Source organism: Chrysochloris asiatica, unplaced genomic scaffold (genome assembly GCF_000296735.1).
Source record: "Chrysochloris asiatica unplaced genomic scaffold, ChrAsi1.0 scaffold00269, whole genome shotgun sequence".
NCBI lineage: Eukaryota > Metazoa > Chordata > Mammalia > Afrosoricida > Chrysochloridae > Chrysochloris > Chrysochloris asiatica.
In genome coordinates this window covers 1,454,743-1,475,088 of record NW_006408787.1, presented here as the reverse complement: position 1 = coordinate 1,475,088, position 20,346 = coordinate 1,454,743, and the positions used below count along the sequence as shown (strand labels likewise).

The following is a 20,346-nucleotide window of genomic DNA, read 5'->3' as shown; positions in this document are numbered from 1 at the left end:
AAACATGATGTTATTCTCCAGGGACTGGTCCCTCTTGATACTATGTCCAAGGTATGAGAGATGGAGTCTAGCCATCCTGACTTCTAAGGAGCATTCTGGTTGTAATTTGTCCAACACAGATTTGTTTGTTCTTCTGGCAGTCCATGGTACTTCTAATATTCTCCTCCAACATCATAACTCATATGCATCAGTTCTTCTAAGGTCTTCCTTATTTATTGTTCAAGTTTCACATGCTTACGACGCTACTGAAAGTATCATGGCTTGTGTCAGGTGAACCTGAGCCCTCGAACTGATATCTTTCCTCTTGAACACCTTAAAGTAACCTTGTGCAGCAAACAGATTTGTCTTTTGATATGTTGCTTGCTATCTTGACTGTTGCCTCCCATGAGTATTGTTGGTAGATCTAAGCAAAATGAAGTCTTTGGCAACTTCAATCTTATCTCCACTTATCATGATGTTATTGATTGGTCCAGCGGTGAGGAATTTTTTATTTCTTTACATTGAGATTCAATCCATACCAAAGGCTATGGTCTTTGATCTCCATTAGTAAGTATTTTAAGTCCTCTTTGCTTTCAGCAAGCAAGGTTGTATCATGTTCATATTGCAAGTTGCTAATGAGTCTTCCTCCAATCCTGATGCCACGTTCTTCTTTATATAACTCAGTTTCTCTAAGTATTTGCTCAGCCTACAGCACTGTGAAAGAATATAACCCTAGTGAACATCTTTCCTGATTTTAAACCATTCAGTGTCCCCTTGTTCTGTTCAAATGACTGCCTCTTGGTCTATGTTCCTCATGAATACAATTAAGTATTCTGGAATAAAAAGGTTTTATAATAATCCTTGCCATTTGAATAAATAAATAAACCTTTCATTTTAACTTAAAAGTTTATTACTATTTGTCATTCATTAAAAAAAAAAAAATCCAGTGCTAATATTTCTGTATATGCAATTCAGTTACACAGAACCAGATGCTAAAATGATAAGTTTAACAGGAATTTCATTTTGAAATAATTCATTAAATATGGTGAATTATTTAGTCACATGAAGAGGACTGACCATACTTTAGGAAATAATAAAGAGTGGCATGGCTGAAATGTCTAGAAAAGTTCAAGCATCTGCCCACCTGTAAAGGTGTTCAATTATAGCTGCCAATGTCGCATGATTGACCACTGGAAGGCTCCGTATAAATGCTCCATACTTTTTAATTCTTTCCTTGTCATCTTGGTTGTCTAGAGGAAAAAATATAGAGATAGATAGATATTTATGCATACTTTGACATGCTAACTAATGATGCATAGTATAAACTTGTCTTTTAATGGCATTTAAAAATATTCATAATTGTATTTCAGTAAGTGAACAATCAGATTTCAATAGAAAAATATTCAAGCTTTCAAAGAAATGACCTATATGAGGGAACATCAGAAAGTTTGTGGAAGAAAGCAACTAACAGATATTGGAATTTTTAATGAACTTTCTGAATCCCCCCCTGTAGTATAGAAAAGTATTTATTAATATAAAAATCCCACGGTTGTATGTTGTAACTATTAGATCTTGCAAAAACAAAGCACTTTCAAAGCTGTTGAACTTCATTTAGCTGAAATAATTACTCAAAATGGAGTATAAGTTAAGGGATGAACCAAAGAATTTAAAATTCTTCAAAGTAAAGGTTTCATTATTTGCATATGAGAAATGAAATTTCTGATTCTTTTTTCCTTATGAAATCACAACACTCTTCTCATAGCAATGGACCATCCCAGCAGACGGAAACGCCTGCATGTAACTCTGAGACCCTCGCGCAGGGTTATTTACCAACACTGCTACGCCGTCTATCTAGAAAAAATGAAATAACAACAACAGAAGTCATATGCAGACCGTGGGACTATGAGTCACACTTAGGGGATGACCTCTCTGACATTTTAGTGGACAGAACCTGTTTGGTTCATGAAGAGAAGGATGCAGAGTTGTTCCCCTCTGCTTTCTTAAATCCAACATATCAAATACCTGGAGAAACTAGACACAGGACTCCCCCAAGTTTTACACTCAATAAGATGAAGTGTGGTGGTCTGATCTAACATACTCGCTGGCAAGGGAAGTAAAGGACAACTCTTTAATTCATTAATCTGTGTTACCTCTAATTGCATTCATATATTTCCTCTCAATTCTCAACTACATTTGGAAACATGACTTTTCACTCAGAATCACGACTTAGCAGTTACTGCTTCTTGTTGTTCTTGTTAAGTGCTGTTGAGTTGGTTCTGACTCATAGAGACCCTGTATACGGTTTCTGAGAAGCAGGTGGTAAGTTTGAACCGCCAACCTTGCAGTTCAAACTGACATTGAGGTTGAGTGCTTATCCTATGATATCACATCAGGACTCCAGTTACTGCTTAGCCCGAGCAATTCCATTTAGATAAAGCCAGAAGCACATTAATAATTTGTTAAAAGCACAGTTATTTGTAAGGACATTAGAACCCTTGGGGTAGGAAGAAAATCCCTAACACATTTTTTATGTACATGAACACAGTTTTCAAGAACACTCCTATTCCCAACTACACACAGTATCTCTTTTTAGTCTGCACATGAGATGTGCAAAAAAACCCAAACATGGTCAGCTTGTCTTGACAGCAGTCAGTCCAATGAGTCTCTACAAACAAGTATGGGGGAGGGGAAGGGCATCCCCATTGCATTACTAGACTCTACTAAAAGTGAACTAAGAATTATTTATCAACTCTAATATAACCCAATGAGTCTTTGGGTGGGAAAAAATGCTTAAGCACTGGACTATCAAATGAAAGGTTGGTAGTTCAAATCCACCCAGGGTCACCTTGGAAGTAAGAAATGGCTACCTGCTTCTAAAACATCACAGCCTTATAAACCCTTGGTGTTGTTGTTAAGTGCCACCGAGTGAGTTCTGACTCATAGCGACCCTGTATAGGGTTCCCGCAGAGCAGCTGGTGAGCTTGAACCGCCGAACCACTGACCTTGCGGTTCAAACCGACTTTGCAGTCGAGCACATTAACCCTCAGTGCTTCACCAGGAGTCCTTATAGACCCTACATAGTGATTTTAAGCTGCACACATGGGGGCTTCATAGGTTGAAATTGGCTCAACGGCAACTAGCAACAACAGAAAGCAGAATTCAAACATTTATTCTCAAGTCCTTCAATTCCAAATGTTTGAGGTAATTATATTAATTGAACAGTAATTTAATTAATACTATTCGGTGGTTCAAGCTCACCAGTCGCTCCTCAGAAACCCTGTATAGGGTTGCTATAGGTCAGATCCGACTCGATGGCGCTTAACAACAACAACAACAATTTAGTAACAAAATGTTTACAAACTCAGTTATATTTGCATACATCTCATAAGAATAAAGCAGGGCTTCAAACCAGTTCTTTCTAGTTTAGTCACACCCAAGATGCAAACCCTGAATGAATCTGAGTATCTAAAATGTGATATACTGGATGTACTGGATGATGCCCTGATAGAAACTTAGTTTCTCTCTAGAAAACAAAGGCAGTGCACTTGCTGCAGACCAACCAAATCCCTTGATCAGAACAGTAGGAAACAACACTGTCCAGTTCAAAGATGGCAGCCAAAGCATAACTTTAAGTGTATGTCACTCCCCACAGTGATAACAAAAATCCAATAATCCAATAACCGATATCAGATTCCTGAAAGGGCTCACTAGGTGTCTTCCGAGTCTCCCATTCCAGGGTTTTGACTTGTAATTTGTTCTGTACACCTACACTTACAAATTCAGAACTGTTCCAATTTCACTGAGTTAACCCCGATGGACCTATCTGAGTCATTATTGAACCATTTTCAAACCCTGTTGTTGTTGTTGTTATTGCATGTGCAAAATTCCAAATCCTAGTATAATATAAATATATGTGCTGACTACAAAGTAGGTTTGAACCTCAAGGTTGGCTGTTCACACTCACCAGCTGCTCTTTGGAAACCCTATACAGGGTAGTTATGAGTTGGAACAAACTCAGTGGCACTAAGCAACAAGTCAAAATAAAGTAAACCATTTGAAAGCAAATCTCAGGTCATGTATAAACACAATGTGTGTTTACAATGTTGCACAAAAATCAGATAATTTCAAGGTTCTTCAAACAATGCTTCATGTATCATATACATATTTGGTATGCTATTGCAAGACCATCATCTTAACACTGGGTCTACAGAATCCCTGAGAATTTTCCTATGGGGTCACTCAGATAATTCCAGTATATCCTTGTCAGATCTGACATGGAAGACTTCTGGAGGGTCTGGGTGAGCTATAAGGCATCTAAATGTGAAGGAGTTAATATCTGACCCAGGATGCAAATATTCACCAAGTAAATTCTGAAAGGATTCATAGAAAAAAGAAAAGTGAACACACTTCTCTCTGATCAATATCTGCAACTTGCCAACTAACTAACTAACAATAAATGTCCAATGGAATGGACATCTTCAGTAAAAACTTACTTTACACTGAGTTTTGATAACTGATTTTGCAATTGTATAAGTAATCCCTTTAAATGTCATACTTCCAAAGTTTTTGATTAAACAAATACTGTTAAATGAAATTACCTATTTTTTTAACAGAAATTATCATGCAATCAAATTTGAAGGCTTTTTTAAAAAAACAACAACCTTGAAACAGATTAAATTTTTAAGAGAAAAATAGATTAGAGAGCTATGGTATATATAACTGAATGATGAAATTCATAAACTAAAAATTAGTAGGACTGAAAATTACATTTTTTAAAAACTGAAGACACCTGGGAAATGCTTATGGCATATTAAGTGAACATCAAGAAGCTATATATTTAATCACACGAGGGGACAAAGGCAATGCAATATGTGAAAAATTTACAAATCTTAATTAGAAAGATGGGATAAAAGGTAACATTTATATTTATAAAAAACTATCATAATATTTCAATAAAATAAGTTGTTTTGAATTAATGGACCTACAAAGGGATTTTATTGAAATCAGGTTGTTCCAACAAGTGATAAACTATTTTTCTAGAATTTCTTCTTAAATAGATTTAATTATCGTGTAATTCACAGTTCTTTACATCATTAGATAGCAATAAGCGTAAATGCTGTTAGAATGAATGAAAAAAAAATGCTATGTACACGAAGAGGTAGAATAAATCATAGAAGAAAAGCAAAAAGGTCATATGAAGAAATCTCAAAACACTCATATTTCTATTAAACTCTTGACATTTTACTTAATGATAAATTAATAGCATACACAGATTTGAATATAATCCTTCCAAATTTAAGACAACATAAACAAGAGGAAATTTATTACAAACTAACTTTATAAAACACTACTTAGGAATTACTATTACAACTTTCTTTGTGGTAGTTACTAACAACTGTTAACACAAGTGCTATGTTTAAGTCACTATGTATACAGTCCCATTCAAGTAAATCTTCCCATTATTAAAACAAAAACAAAAAGTCTAAGTATCAGATTAAAAGATATACACTTATGATAAGTCCACGTTGTATCTCTTACCTAAAGCAGAGATCCAATATGGATACAGCTCCTTGGTAAGAAGTGCATCCTCAATGTCAGAGAGAAAACATTTCAGCACACCTGTCACATCCTCGAGTTGATGTTTCCCAGCCCTCAGCTTAAAGCTTCTTGCATCCTTTCTGAAATTCTCCAAAAGTTCACTTATGCGCAAAGCATCCCCATCCTTTCGATAGATATATTTACATCCTAGACCTGTGTTTTCAAATAAAGGTAAGAAGAAGGAAAAAAAAATGTTAGTTGAAAATCAAAACCCAGTATGATAGTTAAAAACATAAAATTTTGGGGGGGTTGGTATGATGAACAAGATGAATAAGCCATCCAAAAGAGCTTTTATAAACATTATGAAGAGTGGGGGATCTCTCACCCTAATTTTAGTCAAGGGCAAACCTGATGAAGCAATATTCCACCCTCAGCTTTTAGCAAGCTCCTAAATCAATTTCTTCAGCTCTCATTAAGTATCTTTTCAAGTGCTTCTTTACATCACATGGCCTATCTTCCCATGTGTTTGTTGTTGTGATTCATAGTGATCCTGTATGGCGTTTCCAAGGAGCAGTTGGTTATATTGAACTGCTGACCTTGTGGTTCAAACTGACCTTGCAGTCCGGCACATTAACCCGCAGTGCCACACTAGCACTCCCATCTTCAACCAGAATACAAGCTTGCCTCCAAATTTACCAACACAGATAAGGTTCTGATATCAAGCTCCTCAACCTTCTGCCTCCACATCTGTTTAATATTTTCGCCACAAGTACATTATTCCAGAACCAGGTCATTTCCCTTTCAAAATTAGTGATTTATCAAGTGGCAAATGTAAGGATAATAAGAATAGCAGAGGTGATGGTGATAATGATACAAATATAAAACTCCTCTTTTGGTTCTTTCTTAGGTCTCTCCTTCTAAAATCACACTGAGTTTCCTATATTTACTCTTTTGATGGTTTTACATTTCTATATTCCTTTAAAGAGTCCAGATTAAGTACTGAGTTACTAACCGAACAGTTGCATCCCTCAGTGACTCTGTGGGAGAAAAATGAGGCAGTCTGCTTCCATAAAGATTTATAGCCCAGAAACCCTATGGGACAGTTCTGGGTTTTTCCTTTAATATTTCAGTCAACTCCATGACAGTGGGTTTGGGTTTGGTATTCCTTTAACCAGATAATCTTGCTTCTGTGTCCAAGTCCAATTCTAAAGGAACCATCTTCATTAGGAACAGAAGTGACATTCTATTGTTTAATATCTTTTTTTTTTTTTTTTGCTATGAGAATATCCTGCCACATTAGACACTAGAAATTATTTTCTGTTCCAATTATTTGAATCCTATGGCTTTCATGTTATCATGATCTCATGGGTACATACATAGTTTATATTACTATTCCTCTGTGGCTACTATCCTGATAGTCTATTATTCTGCTCATCTAGGATTAACTGATGACTGCAGATATCATCAATTATTTTCTACTTTCCCCTTTATAAATTCTTTCAGGTAAGTCCATCCAACCTCATCATCTTAACTACTACATATTGACTTTCATCCAGGATTTCATATCCAGAATTACACGCACACTATTTTGTTGTTGTTAGGTACTGCCAACTCAGTTCCAACCCATAGTGAACCTAAGTACAATAAAACAAAATACCACCTGACCCGATGCCATCCTCATAACTGCTGATACACTTGAGCCCATTGCTGCTGCCACTGTGCCAATGCACCTCATTGATGATCTTGCTCTTTTTTCACTGACCCTCCACTTTACCAAGCATAGAGTCCTTCTTCAGGGAGTGGTCCCTCCTGAAAATATGTCCAAAGTATGGGAGATGAAGTCTGGTTATCTTGGTTCTAAGGAGCATTCTGGTCATACTTCTGCCAACAGTTTTTTCAACTGTTCTTTTGGCAGTTGTGGTACTTGCAATATTTTTCTCAAATACCATGACTCAAACACATGAAATCATCTAAGGTCTTCCTTATTCACTGTCCAATTTTCAAATGCATATGATGCTACTGAAAATACCATGAGTGGGGGGAGGGGCAGGTACACCTTAGTCCTCAAATTGACATATTTGCTCTTGAATACTTTAAAGTGTTCTTGTACAGACTTGCCTAATGCAATATGTCATTTCCTGACAGCTGCTTCCATGAATGTTGATAGTGGATCCAAGCAAAGTGAAGTCTTTGACAACATCATCATGATGTTATTTTTTGGTCTAGTGAGGATTTTCGTTTTCTTTACATTAAGGTGCAGCTGATACTAAAGGCTGTGGTCTTTGATCTTCAGAAGTATTTTAAGTCCTCTTCACTTTCAGCAAGCAAAGCTGGATTACCTGCGTATCACAGGTTGCTAATGAATCTTCCTCCAATTCTGATGCCATACTCTTCTACATAAAATCCAGTTTCTAGGATTATTTCTTCAGTATTCAGATTAACTAAGTATGGTGAAAGAATACAGACCTGACAAATACCTTTCCTGATTTTTAACCCATTCAGTATCCCTTGCTCTGTTTGAATGACTGCCACTTTGTAGAGGTTCCTCATGAGCACAATCAACTGTTCTGTAACACACATTCTTCACAAAATTATCCATTGATTGTCATCTTTCTGGTATTCTCTGCTTTCAGCCAAGAGACGTCAGCAATGAGAGTCCTCATTCCGTGTCCTTGTTTGAATCTGGCTTAAACCTACCGATGGTAGTTCTCTGTTGTTGTACTGTTATAACCATTTTTGAATTATCTTTAGCAAAAATTTTCTTTCATGAAATATTAATGATATTGTCCGATGACTTCCTCATTCCATTTGGTTGCCTCTCTTTAGAATGGGCACAAATATGGATCTTTTCAAATCGGTTGGCCAGGTAGCTGTTTTCCCAATTTCTTGGCATCAATGATTGAGTGTCTTCAGTGCTACATCAGTTTTTTGAAACATTTCAATTTATATTCCATCAATTCCTGATGCTTTGTTTTTTGTTTTTGATTTTTTAACCAATGCCTTTATGCACCTTGGAGTTCTTCATTCAGTACCAATGGCTCTTGATCATATGCTACCTTGTGAAAATGTTGAACACCAACAAGTTCTTTTGATGCTTTATATATTGGTGACATAGCTTCCAGAATCATAGCGACAGACAGCCACTACAATAAAACACACTAACATAGGAGTGGTGGAATAAAGAAGTTATAATGTATGAAATTTGGCTGAAAATAACCTATGCTTAATGAATCTAAGTTTAAATCAAAATCACAAGGTAACTTCTGATTCCCCTAAGGGAATATTAAATTGACTAAAATAAAGCTAGTCAAGTTACTATAATCATTTGTCAGCTTAAGAAAGAGCCTATGTCATTTGGAACTAGCGTGAAAATTCTCAATGTCATGCTCTTTCTAAAAAATAATTCATGTAAATTTCACAAATACTTGCAAACTACAGGTGCTCTAAAACTGAATGACAGTAATGAATGAAAACAATTACCTAATTTTCCTCATATTTTCAAATAAACAGATGCTTATAGTTGATAAAAATATAAACAAACTATCATAGGAAGGAACTTCATGTGGTATAGTCTACATATGTGACTAGATATACATTTAGAAGTAGATATGTGATATCAACATAAACACAATGAAACTGGACATTAATGATAATGATACTTGAACTTCAAAAAGCTTGTGGCAAATGAAATGTAATAAGAGAGTTAATAGAGTTTTCCAGTGAACATTTTTAAGTTCCATGGTAGAAAATAAGTAAAATACTTAAAATATCATTGCCCCAGAAAGAAAAAATATTAAATATACGTACTTAAATTTTAAAAAATATTGTCTTTATAGCATTTGCTTTTCTCCTGATATTTTGTTACATATCATTTCCAGTTTCCTATATTAAACATAGTATCATGACTTTTACACTACTGTTGTATTTCCAATACTGAAACCAGCAAATAGTACATAATAGGCACTTCGTAAATAAATATAGACACTATAACATCGTATTTTACTGCAGTGTTACCATTAATTATAATTACTTTTCAAATTAAAAACACCCAAAGAAAACTTTGGTATGAAATGAAAAAAAAAAAAGTTAAGACATCCAGATCAAACAGTTTACTTTTTCCATGTTTGTTGTCTAAATAAATGATATTTATCTACAGATTTAAAGGTGTAACCATTTCTGTATGAAAATATACTTATTATATTTCTACCTTTTTCAGTATGCAGGAAAGATGTGATAGGAGGAAAGAATTTAAAGTATTCCGAATAATTTGTATAAGTTATTTAATAATTTAATGTATTTCCTATTATATGCAGAATAAAAGTTACTTTACAGGCACATGTGAAATATTTCCATAGCATGTTAAATTAAATGACGGCGGACATATACATCCTATTCTTTATTTGCAAACTACTGATATAAATAACTGCTGTAAATAAGCCCAAAATATTAAAATTCAGAATATTTTTTAATATAAATCTGTAACCAATAGCATTGGGAATGAAATATACACATTGTATGCACACACATGAAAAGCAATAGTTTTATAAATTATTCCATAGTTTACACTTCTAAAAACAACTTTTAGCACATTGATTTTCTTGGGACTTTTTTCTAAGTTTATAGGCTCTGAAGAAAACAATCTTTAACCTACTATTTTTAATGTTATGGTTTATAGTATATCTTCTTTCCATATGTCACTTAAAAATGTTACACATGAAAGGAAGAAGGGAATGCTAAATGTAACTATAAAATGATACAATGCATAATGTGTATGAGTTTTATTGGGAAACGAAATAGCAGTTAACTGAACAGTGACTACATTTATATTTCTCACTAGTGTACTTACAAATATAAAGGGTTTTAATTCAGTCCAATAGCAGTACCACTTAAAAGCTGTTAGAATGAGACTGAGTTCTTGAGTTCTGGGGTTGAGTTAAAAACATTGTGCTACTCACCATACTGTGTAACAAATGCTATACAGCTGTTCACAATAATGGGAACGTCATTTTTGCTGAGCTGCTGATCTTGTAACGCATTACCATCTGTACCTGCTGCTTTTTCAATTGCAGTATGCCAGACTGTGAAATCCAACTTGGTATGCCCATGGATGTATAATGTTCTGTAAAGTTTAAAAAGCATTTCAAATTACATATACATATATATATATATCTTACTTCAGGACACTTAAATACATATAAATGTGGTCCAATCTGACCTATGTAAGAAAACTTTGCCCTTACCCTCCATCTACTACTAGCTTCCATTCAATCTCTATTCTCCCTCTATAGTCATGTCTCTCCATGATGCTTGTTCAGACAAGAATTTGTGATCACAGCTCCTTTCATTCCTCAGTCCCTGTTACTCTGTTTCTGAATAAGTGAGCTAAAACTGTTCAGTAAGGCATCATCAGTGACTTCTAATGGATATTTCTGGCTGCACTTTCCAAGATTTTAGAACTGGTAGTGATTCTTAAAAAGAGGGGAAAAATACCACCCAATGAGACTCTCATAGCCCAATTCTTCCAGCCTTTTCTCTTTAGTCACTTTGTTTCTGAGGCTGACTTCCTTTTTCTGAACGAGAGAGTTATATTTCATGTACACTAGAGCCCTGCTGGTGCTGTAGGATAAGCACTGGACTGCTAACCACAAAGTCAGGAGTTCAAACCTGCCAGAAAGAGGAGGCTTTCTGTCACTGTAAAGATTCAGTCTCAGGAACCTTATACAGAGTCCCTATCAGTCAGAATAACTTGATGACAGTGAGTTTGGGTTTTTCTGGTTTAATCAGTGTATCCATAAAAGCCCAGGACTCTCCAGACACTTCATTCAGGCCAGTGATTTCATCTTCCCTATGTAAGTTGCTGGTATTAACTGGGCTTCCCTGTAGGCGCATGGATATTATCCTATCACAGACAGCATTGTACTTCATGACTGATCCGGATATGTTCTTTTTGACAATAAATGCAACACCATTCCTCTCCAATTTGTCATTCCTGGCATAGTAAACCATATGGTTGTCAGATTTAAACTGGCCAATATCAGACCATTTCAGCTCACTAATGCCTAAGATATCAATGTTTATGCATTCAATTTCATTTTTGACAACTTCCAATTTTCCTAGATTCATACTTTGTACATTTCATGTTCTGATTATTTATGGATGTTTACAGATGTTTCTCTTCTTTTTAAGTTGTGCTCCATCAGCAAAACAAGGTCCTGTGGGATTTACTCCCACGGGCTTTACTTCATTCATATCATCACGGTCAACTCTACTTTGAGGAGGCAGCTCTTGCCCAGTTGAATTTTGAGTGCTTTCCAACCTGAGGGTCTCATTTTCTGGAACTGTATCTGACAGTGTTTCTCTGCTATTCATAAGGTTTTCAGTGACTAAATATTTGGAAGTAGTTCATCACTCCTTCTTCCTAGACTGTCTTCCTCTGGGAACTCATCTGCAACCTGTCCACCATGGTGACCCTGCTGGTATTTAAAATACCCATTGCATAGCTGCCAGAATCACAGCAACTCACAAGCCACCACAGTACCACAAACTGAAAAGACTGAAGTTGTCAGGAGTTCATTCTTTTTTGGATTAACTATCAACACTCATGGAAGCAGCAGTCAAGAAATCAAACATACTGCATTCAGCAAATCTGCTGCACAATACCTTTTTAAAGTGTTCAAGGGTAAAGATGTCAGCTTGAGGACTAAGGTGCGTTTGATCCAAGCCATGGTATTTTCAATAACCTCATATGCATGTGGAAGCTGGACAGTGAATAAGGCAGTCTGAAGAAGAATTGATGCTTTTGAGTTATGGTGTTGAAGGAGAATATTGAAAGTGCCATGGGCTGCCAAAAGAACCAATAAATCCATTTTGGAAGAAGTACAGCCAGAGTGCTCCTTGGAGGCCAAGATGGCCAAACTTCATCTCTCATATTTCAGGAGGAATCAGTCGCTGGGGAAGGCTATCATGTTTGGTAAGGCGGAGGGTCAGCGAAAAAGAGGAAGACCCCCAGTGAGATGGATTGGCATCGATGGACTTAAGTTTGGCAACAGTAGTGAGGCTGGTCCAGGATCGGGCAGTGTTTTGTTCTGTTGTGCACAGGGTTGCTATGTGTAGGTACTGACTCGATGACACCTAACAACAACAACAACAATGTAAGTTGGTAAATCACAAACACATATCTCTAAGTTATAACTTTCTCTTATCAATAAGATAGATCTCCATGTAACTAAAATGCCAGTGGCATCATTAGGGAGATATGTGGGGGTGAGGAGGGTAGTGGGTCACACTAGATGAGCTGGAACTGACTTAATGGCACTTAAACAACAACAACATATCTACAGCTAGTTATTAACAACAGAAATAATTTTCATAAGCCCAGCTTACATGTGTCAATATACATTCAAGTCTAAAGGTCTAGACTAATTTTAATTTTTGAACTTTTTAATGTGCTCCTGTCAGAACTGTCATTATTACCCAATCACAACAATACTTTGAAATGCACAGCTCCATTTGCACAAGCTACAAACACATGCTGCTGCTTTTGATGCTGTTGGTGTTTTTACAGTCACTGAATTTGTTAAACTTTCTGGTCTTTTAGCTTTGTTGTTGTTAAGTGCCGTCGAATTGGTTTCAACCCATAGTGACCCTGCACCGGGTTTCCGAGGCTATAAATCTTTATGGGATCAGAAAGCCTCATCTTTCTCCCGTAGAGTGGCTGGTAGTTTTGAACAGCTGACCTTAAGGTTCGCAGCCTGATTCGTAACCACTATGCTACCAGATCTCGAATTGGTATTTGTGAACCAACGTCAATAATGTTTTTGAGAATGTAGTTAAAGGAAAAGAAGGAGAGAAACAAAAAAGGCTCGTTTACTAAAAACGCTGCAATGATGCTATAATTCATTGTAGAAATATTTCACAGAACTTTATTCGTATGCAGGCACTCAAGAAATTCTACGTTTAAGAAAATTATAACTATAACATGTATTACTGTACTATTAAAATGGATAATGAACATTACTAAGGATTCAGTATGATCTGAATGGAGGGGACAGTGCGAATCATTGCTCTAGGTAACACGTACCCTAGTGACGGTACTGTGAAAGGCAATATACCAGAGCAGTTAGGAAGGTGGGAACTACAGTCAGATTTTCCTAACTCAGAGTTTAGCTCTACCATTTTCATCCTTTGTGACCTTGGAAGTTTCATCATCTGTAAAATCAAGGAACAATATCTTTACCTAGTACCAAAACCGCACTGCTATCGAGTCAATTCTAATTCATGTTGTTGTTAAGTGCTGTCAAGTTGAGTCGAGATCCTGTATAGGGTTTCCAAGGAACAGCTGGTAAGCTTGAACCACTGGCTATGCAGTTCAAATGACTTTGCTGTCTGACTCATTAGCCCACAGTGCCACACCAGGATACTGACCCTATAAAATCTGGTAAAAACTGCCTCTGGGTTTATAGAAGTAGACTGCCTTAGCTGCTAGTCAAAAGGTTGGGCGTGAAGTGCTAATCTTTTGGCTAGCAGCTGAGTGCTTAGTCACTGTGTTACCAAAGCTCCTTATAGTTACCTAAGCACTCAAAAAATGGGATAATACTCTTTATGTAATAAACAGCAAATAGGAACTAAGATTTCCTTTTGGACATTGCCTTAATGAGCAACAGGCACACAACACTTTTCTCCTTTTTCATACTAATCTGCTTTCAGCAGACATGGAAAAGCTTTGGAGAAAAGGGAAGGAGGGGAACAGAGAGGGAGAAGAGGGGACTTGTGTTTACAGTATATGCGTCCTGTTCTTTATCTGGTTATTCCAGACACTGCCCCAAAGTTATACTCCAGTGGCCTTCCCTGTGTCTTCATTCCTGATTGCCTTTTTGCATTTCTTGTACAAAAGGTGTCCTTTCTTAATCCTCCAACAGGCACCTTGTCCACCAATATACCACCAATTTTATCAATCATAACAATGTTTTAGCTACTAGGACACAAAATCTTTGTAGACAAGCTGGAAAGTATGTATCCATGCATCAGACTGCAAAGTCGTTTGAACTGCAAGGTCGGTGGTTCAAGCTTACCAGCTGCTCCTTGGAAACTCTATACAGGGTCACTATGGGTCGGAATCAACTCGACAGTACTTAACAACAACAACAAAAAGTTGCTGTGTGGAATCCTGGTGTGGCGCTGTGGGCTAATGCATCAGACTGCAAAGTCATTTGAACTGCAAGGTTGGTGGTTTAAGCTCACCAGCTGCTCCTTGGAAACTCTATACAGGGTTACTCTGAGTCAGAATCAATTCGATAGCACTTAACAATAACAACAAGTTACCTTGTGACCATTGTGAGAATGGCATAGTACCACCGGGCAATGTCTCGGTCTGTTGTACATAGGGTTGTTACAGGTCAGAACCAACTCAATGCCACCTAACAACAACAACAGTTACTGTGATACTGCAGGAAAACCAGTGGACTGCTAACCACAAGCTGCTCCGGGGAAGACAGATGAAGCCTTTGACTCCAGTAAAGACTGAAAGTCTATGATCCTGTACAGGGATGCTATGAGTCGGATTCTACTCAATGGCAGTGAGTGAATGAGTTATGAGGACTGAATCCTAAGGGTTTCAGTACTTAGCAATATGAACCAACTCCACAGACAAAGGCCTGGTGAAGTGCTTCCATAAAGGTGGTTGTTGTGAAGTGCCATAACAGCCCTGTATAGGATTTCCGAGGAGCAGCTGGTGAGCTTGAAGCACCAACCTTGCAGTTCAAATGGCTTTGCAGTCTGCCGCATTAGTCCACAGTGCCACACCAGAACCTCTACATAAAGGTTACAAGCCAAGAAACCCAATTAAGAGTTCTACTGTGTAACATACACAGTCACCATGAATCAAAATCAATTTGACAGTAATGGACTTATGGTTGGATTTTCTTTTCTTTCCTTTTTTTGTTCGTAGTGCCTGCCAGGAACACTGTGGATATAGTGTGTTATCCATTAGGCTGCTAACCTCAAGTACAGTAGCTCAAATCCACCAACCACTTCACAAGAGAAAGATGAGACTGTACGCTCGCATATAAGACAACAAAGTACAGTGGTGACAATTTAGTTTTTAAACCCAATCTATAGATAAGAAGACCTGATGATGTAGTGGTTAAACATTCAGATATGAACCAAAACGCAAGCAGTTCAAACCCACCCAGAAATTCCATGGGAGAAAAGACTTAATAATCTTCTCTCATTAAAGATTGTTGTTGTTAAATGCTGTCAAGTCAGTTTCAAATCATAGTGACCCTGTGTAAGGTTTGTGAGCAACGGCTGGTGGGTAGGAACCACCAACCTTGTAGTTACTGGGCCAGTGTCCATCCTACAGCACCACACCCAAGACTCATAAAGATTGTTGTTGCCAGGTGCCATCGAGTCAGTTCAAAATGGAACATTGTCCAGTCCTGTGCCATACTCAAAATCATTGTTATGCTTGAGCCCACTGCTGCTGCCATAGAGTCAATCTATCATGTTGGGGGGTCTTCCTCTTTTCCACTGACCTTCCACTTTACTCAACATCATGTCCTTCTCCAGGGACTGATCCCTCCTGATAATATGTCCCAAGTATCAGAGACGAAGTCTGGCCATCCTGGCTTCTAAGGAACATTCTGACTGTACTTCTTGCAACACAGATCTGTTTGTTCTTCTAGCAGTTCATTGTACCTTTAATGTTCTTCTCGAACACCATAATTCGAGTGAATCAATTCTTCTACAGTTTTCCTAATTCATTGTTCAACAAATTAGCATATTAGGCTATTGAAAGTGCCATGGCACACCTTAGTCCTCTGACTGACATCTTTGCTCTTGAACACTTAAAAGAGGTCTTATGTAGCTCATTTGCCTAATGCAATAGGTCATTTGATTTCTTCACTGCTATTTCCATAATCACTGAGTGAATCAAAGCAAAATGAATCTTTGACAATTTCATTTTCTCCATTTATCATGAGGATATTTTAGTCCAGTTGTGGGGATTTTTCTTTTCTTTACATTGAGGTGCAACTGAAGGCTGTGGGCTTTGGTTTTCGTCAGTAAGTATTTTAAGTCCTCTTCATTATCAGCAAGCAAGGTTGTGTCATTTGTTGTTGCAGGTTGTTAAAGAGTCTTCCTCCAATTCTGATGCCACATTTTTCTTCATATAATCCAGCATCTCAGATTATGTGCTAAGTGTACAGACTGAATAAATATGGTGAAATAATACAATCCTGTTGTATACCTTTCCAGATTTTAAACCACTTAGTGGCTCCTTGTTCTGTCTGAATGCCACTTCTATATACAGGTTCTTCATGAAAACAAATTAAGTGTTCCGGAATACCCATTCATCGCAGTATTATCTATAGCTTTTCGTAATTCACAGTTGAAAGCCTTTGCATAGTCAATAAAGAATTTGCAAACATCTTTCTAGAATTCTCTGCATTCAGCCAAGATTTATCTCAGGTCAGCAATAATATCCCTCATTCCAGATTCATCCTTATCTGAATCTGGCTTGAATTTCTGGCAGCTCCCTGGCAGTGTACTTTTTTTTAGATGTTTTTAAATTATTTTAGCAAACGTTTACATGCATGTGATATTAATGATATTGTCCTATGATTTTCATATTCTGTTGGATCACCTGTTGTTGGAATGGGCACAGATATAGATCTCTTCTAATTAGTTGCTCAGGTAGCTGTATTCCAAATGTCTTGCCATAGATAAGTGAGTGCCCCCAACGCTATATCAGTTTATTGCAAGATTTTAATTCATATTTCATCAATTCCTAGAGCTTTGTTCTTTACCAAAGCCTTCAATGCACCTTGGACTTCTCCCTTCAGTAACACTGATTCTTGTTCATATGCTATTTCTTGAAATGTTTGCACAATGATCTTTTTTGTTTTTGTTTTTTATACAATGACTTCTGTACATTTCTTTCATCTTTTTTTGATGCTTTCTGCATCATTCAGTATTTTGCCCATAGAATCCTTTAATATTGCAAGTCAAGGTTTGAATTTTTTCTCAGTTCTTTCAGTTTAAGAAATTCTGAATGTGACCTTTCCTTTTGGTTTTCTAACTTCAGGTCTTTGAATATTTGATTATAATAACTGACTTTGTCTTCTTGAGTTTTAGAATTTTCTGTTCTAACTCTTTTATCTCCTCATTCTTCCATTTGCTTTAGCAAGTTTCAGAGTCTCTTCTGACATTCATATTGGTCTTTTCCTTCTTAATGTGCTTTTGTTTTCTTCCTGCATGATGTTCTTGATGCCGTTCCACACACAACTCTTCTGGTCTTTAGTCATTAGTTTCTAATGAATGAAATCTGTTCTTGAGATGAACTCTAAATTCAGATGGGAGATGTTTAAGGTCATATATTTAATCTCATGGGCTTTTTCCTTCAGGTTTAGCCTGAACTTGTATATGAGCAATTGATGAACTGTTCCATTGTCTGCCTTTGGTCTTGTTTTGGCTGATGATATGGAACTTTTCCATTTTCTCCCCTCAGAGATGTGTTCGACTTGATTTCTGTGTGTCCCATCTGGGGAGGGCCAGATGGTATGTTGCTTACAAAGGTATTTATAATGAATAAGTCATTGGTCTTGCAAAATTGTTTCATGTGATCTCCAGCACCATTTCTATTACAAGACCACATTTTCCAATTTGTGATCCTTCCTTCATTTTTCTAACCTTCTCATTCCAATCACCAGTAATTTTCAACACATCTTGATTGCATTTTGGTCAATTTCAAACTGAAAAAGTTGGTAGAATTTTTCAATTTCATCATCATTGGCTTGAGTGGTTTGTGTGTAAATTTGAATAGTAGTGGTATTAACTGGTCTTCCTTTTAAGAGTATATATCATCCTATCACAAACAGCTACAATATCAGTCTTGAAATGTTCTTTTTGATGATCACCGTGATGTCATTCTTCTTCAATTGTCATTCCTGGCATAGTAAATCATATGATTGCCAGATTTAAAATTGCCAATACCAGTCAATTTCACCGAATTAGGCCTATGCTGTTGATGTTTACGTGTTCCATTTCATTTTTAACACCTTCCAATGTTCCTAGATTCCTATATGGTGCATTCCATGTTCCAATTATTAATGGATATTTACAGCTCTTTCTCTTCATTTTGACTTGTGCCCCATCAGTAAACCAGGTTATAAAAGCTTTACTCCATTCGTGTCATCATGGTCAACTCTACTTTGATGAGGTAGCTCTTCCACAGTCCAATTTGAGAGCCTTCCAACCTGAGGGGTTCATCTTCAGCACTTTATCTTGTGCTGTTCATCACGTTTCAATACTCAATATTTTGGTGCTATGTGGCATATTTCCACCGCTATTCATAAGGTTTTTAGTGGTTAGACATTGAGAAGTAGTCTGCCTCTCCTTCTACTTCTGTCTTAGTCTGGAAGATCAATGAACCTTGCTGGTATTTAAAATACTGGTGGCATAGCTTTCAGCTTAGGAAATCCTATGAGGTAGCTTGAATCCATCCTATACAGTCTCTGTGAGTCAGAATTGACTGCACTCAAAAACATTTACAAATATGTTTATTTGAACAGTAGTTTAATTGATGATTAATCTCATTCATATTTACACCAAAGAAAAATTAATATGTAATCTTGCTTTCATACTATGAGAAGGCTAATACGGAGTCATTAAAGACAGAGATGAATGAATTACATGGACTCTGGGTTTTGATAATTCACTGGCTCATTGCAAAAAAGAAATAAACATCCTTATTTCTTTCCGGATTTTTCTTCTTGAAATGCAGGAAGGCAAAGCAACCAGTAACTCATCATACTCATTTCGAACATCTTCAATCCTGCTAGAGCTATTTTTTTTTTGTTTTTTTTTAAGCCGATCATTGTGCATGTAATACTAGGTTCTTGCTATTTGGGATTTTAATCTATTGTTTTTATTTTCACACCACCACAGTGGCCCTGACCTCTAGGTTTTGTCATTATGAAGAATTCTGACACTTGCTCAAATAATTCTGACATGCTTTAGCCTTTTTATTTCTCGGCTAACATCCTAAGCTCAAAAGTAATCTGTAAAACATCATGAGGACTTCCGGTTTGCTACAGCAGCCAGACAGCACGGGTGAGAGAGACTCTGGGTTCGGGGGAGGGGAACTCATGAAAGAAACATTCCTGTGGCGATCCACACCCTTACAGCCACCATAAGTCTCAGTACTTCAAAATCTAAAACTCATTTTTTTAAAAAAATCACCGTACTGAGGAACTACTGGCTTTTTAAACTTGTACCCGCCTCTGCGTGCAGCAACAGCCCCAACTCCTTTGAGCTTGGTGGGGTGTGGCTGGAACCAACTCACGCCGAAAGCTACACTCCCAGTAACCGAGAGTCTTGAACAGGGGGAGCCACTGGAGACAAGGGGAAGAGACAGTGAGGGTCATCTGCCCCACCGTGTAATTTCGACGCTTGCAGTGGGCAAATAATAGTCAGTCAACAAAAAGAGGAGAAAAAAAAAAAAAAAAAAAACGGGGGAAAAAACGGCAACTGTCTGACGTCATTGGGCAAGGACTATGACCGCCCAGACAAGTGGTCTCTACCCCGCCCAATTGAACCGCGCTCACCCGCCCCATTACCCCCTTAATCCCCACACCCCCACTTTCCCAGACCCCGACCAGACCGGACAGCGAGCACCCACCGGAGCGTGCCCTAACATTTGGAGCAAGCACACACCCCGCAGCCCCTGCACTACTTGCAGGACCTCCTGCGAGCGCCGACCCACCCACGGGACCCACCACTAGCCCTGCACTTCCAGACTGATCGCGAGCAACCCAACCCCGCCCACCAGGC

At 37.4% G+C, this 20,346-nt stretch overlaps 1 protein-coding gene across 1 annotated transcript in view; it reads right to left on the bottom strand.

Annotated features, from left to right (window-relative positions):
• ARAP2 (ArfGAP with RhoGAP domain, ankyrin repeat and PH domain 2) overlaps positions 1-20,346 on the bottom strand; it is a 339,747-nt gene that overhangs the window by 80,873 nt on the left and 238,528 nt on the right. Inside the window, exons 19-21 of the mRNA XM_006874336.1 lie at positions 10,473-10,636; positions 5,518-5,730; positions 1,124-1,229 (exon numbers count right to left, since the gene is read on the bottom strand). Coding sequence (XP_006874398.1) covers positions 1,124-1,229; positions 5,518-5,730; positions 10,473-10,636 — 483 coding nt within the window. The remainder of the gene's footprint in view (positions 1-1,123; positions 1,230-5,517; positions 5,731-10,472; positions 10,637-20,346) is intronic.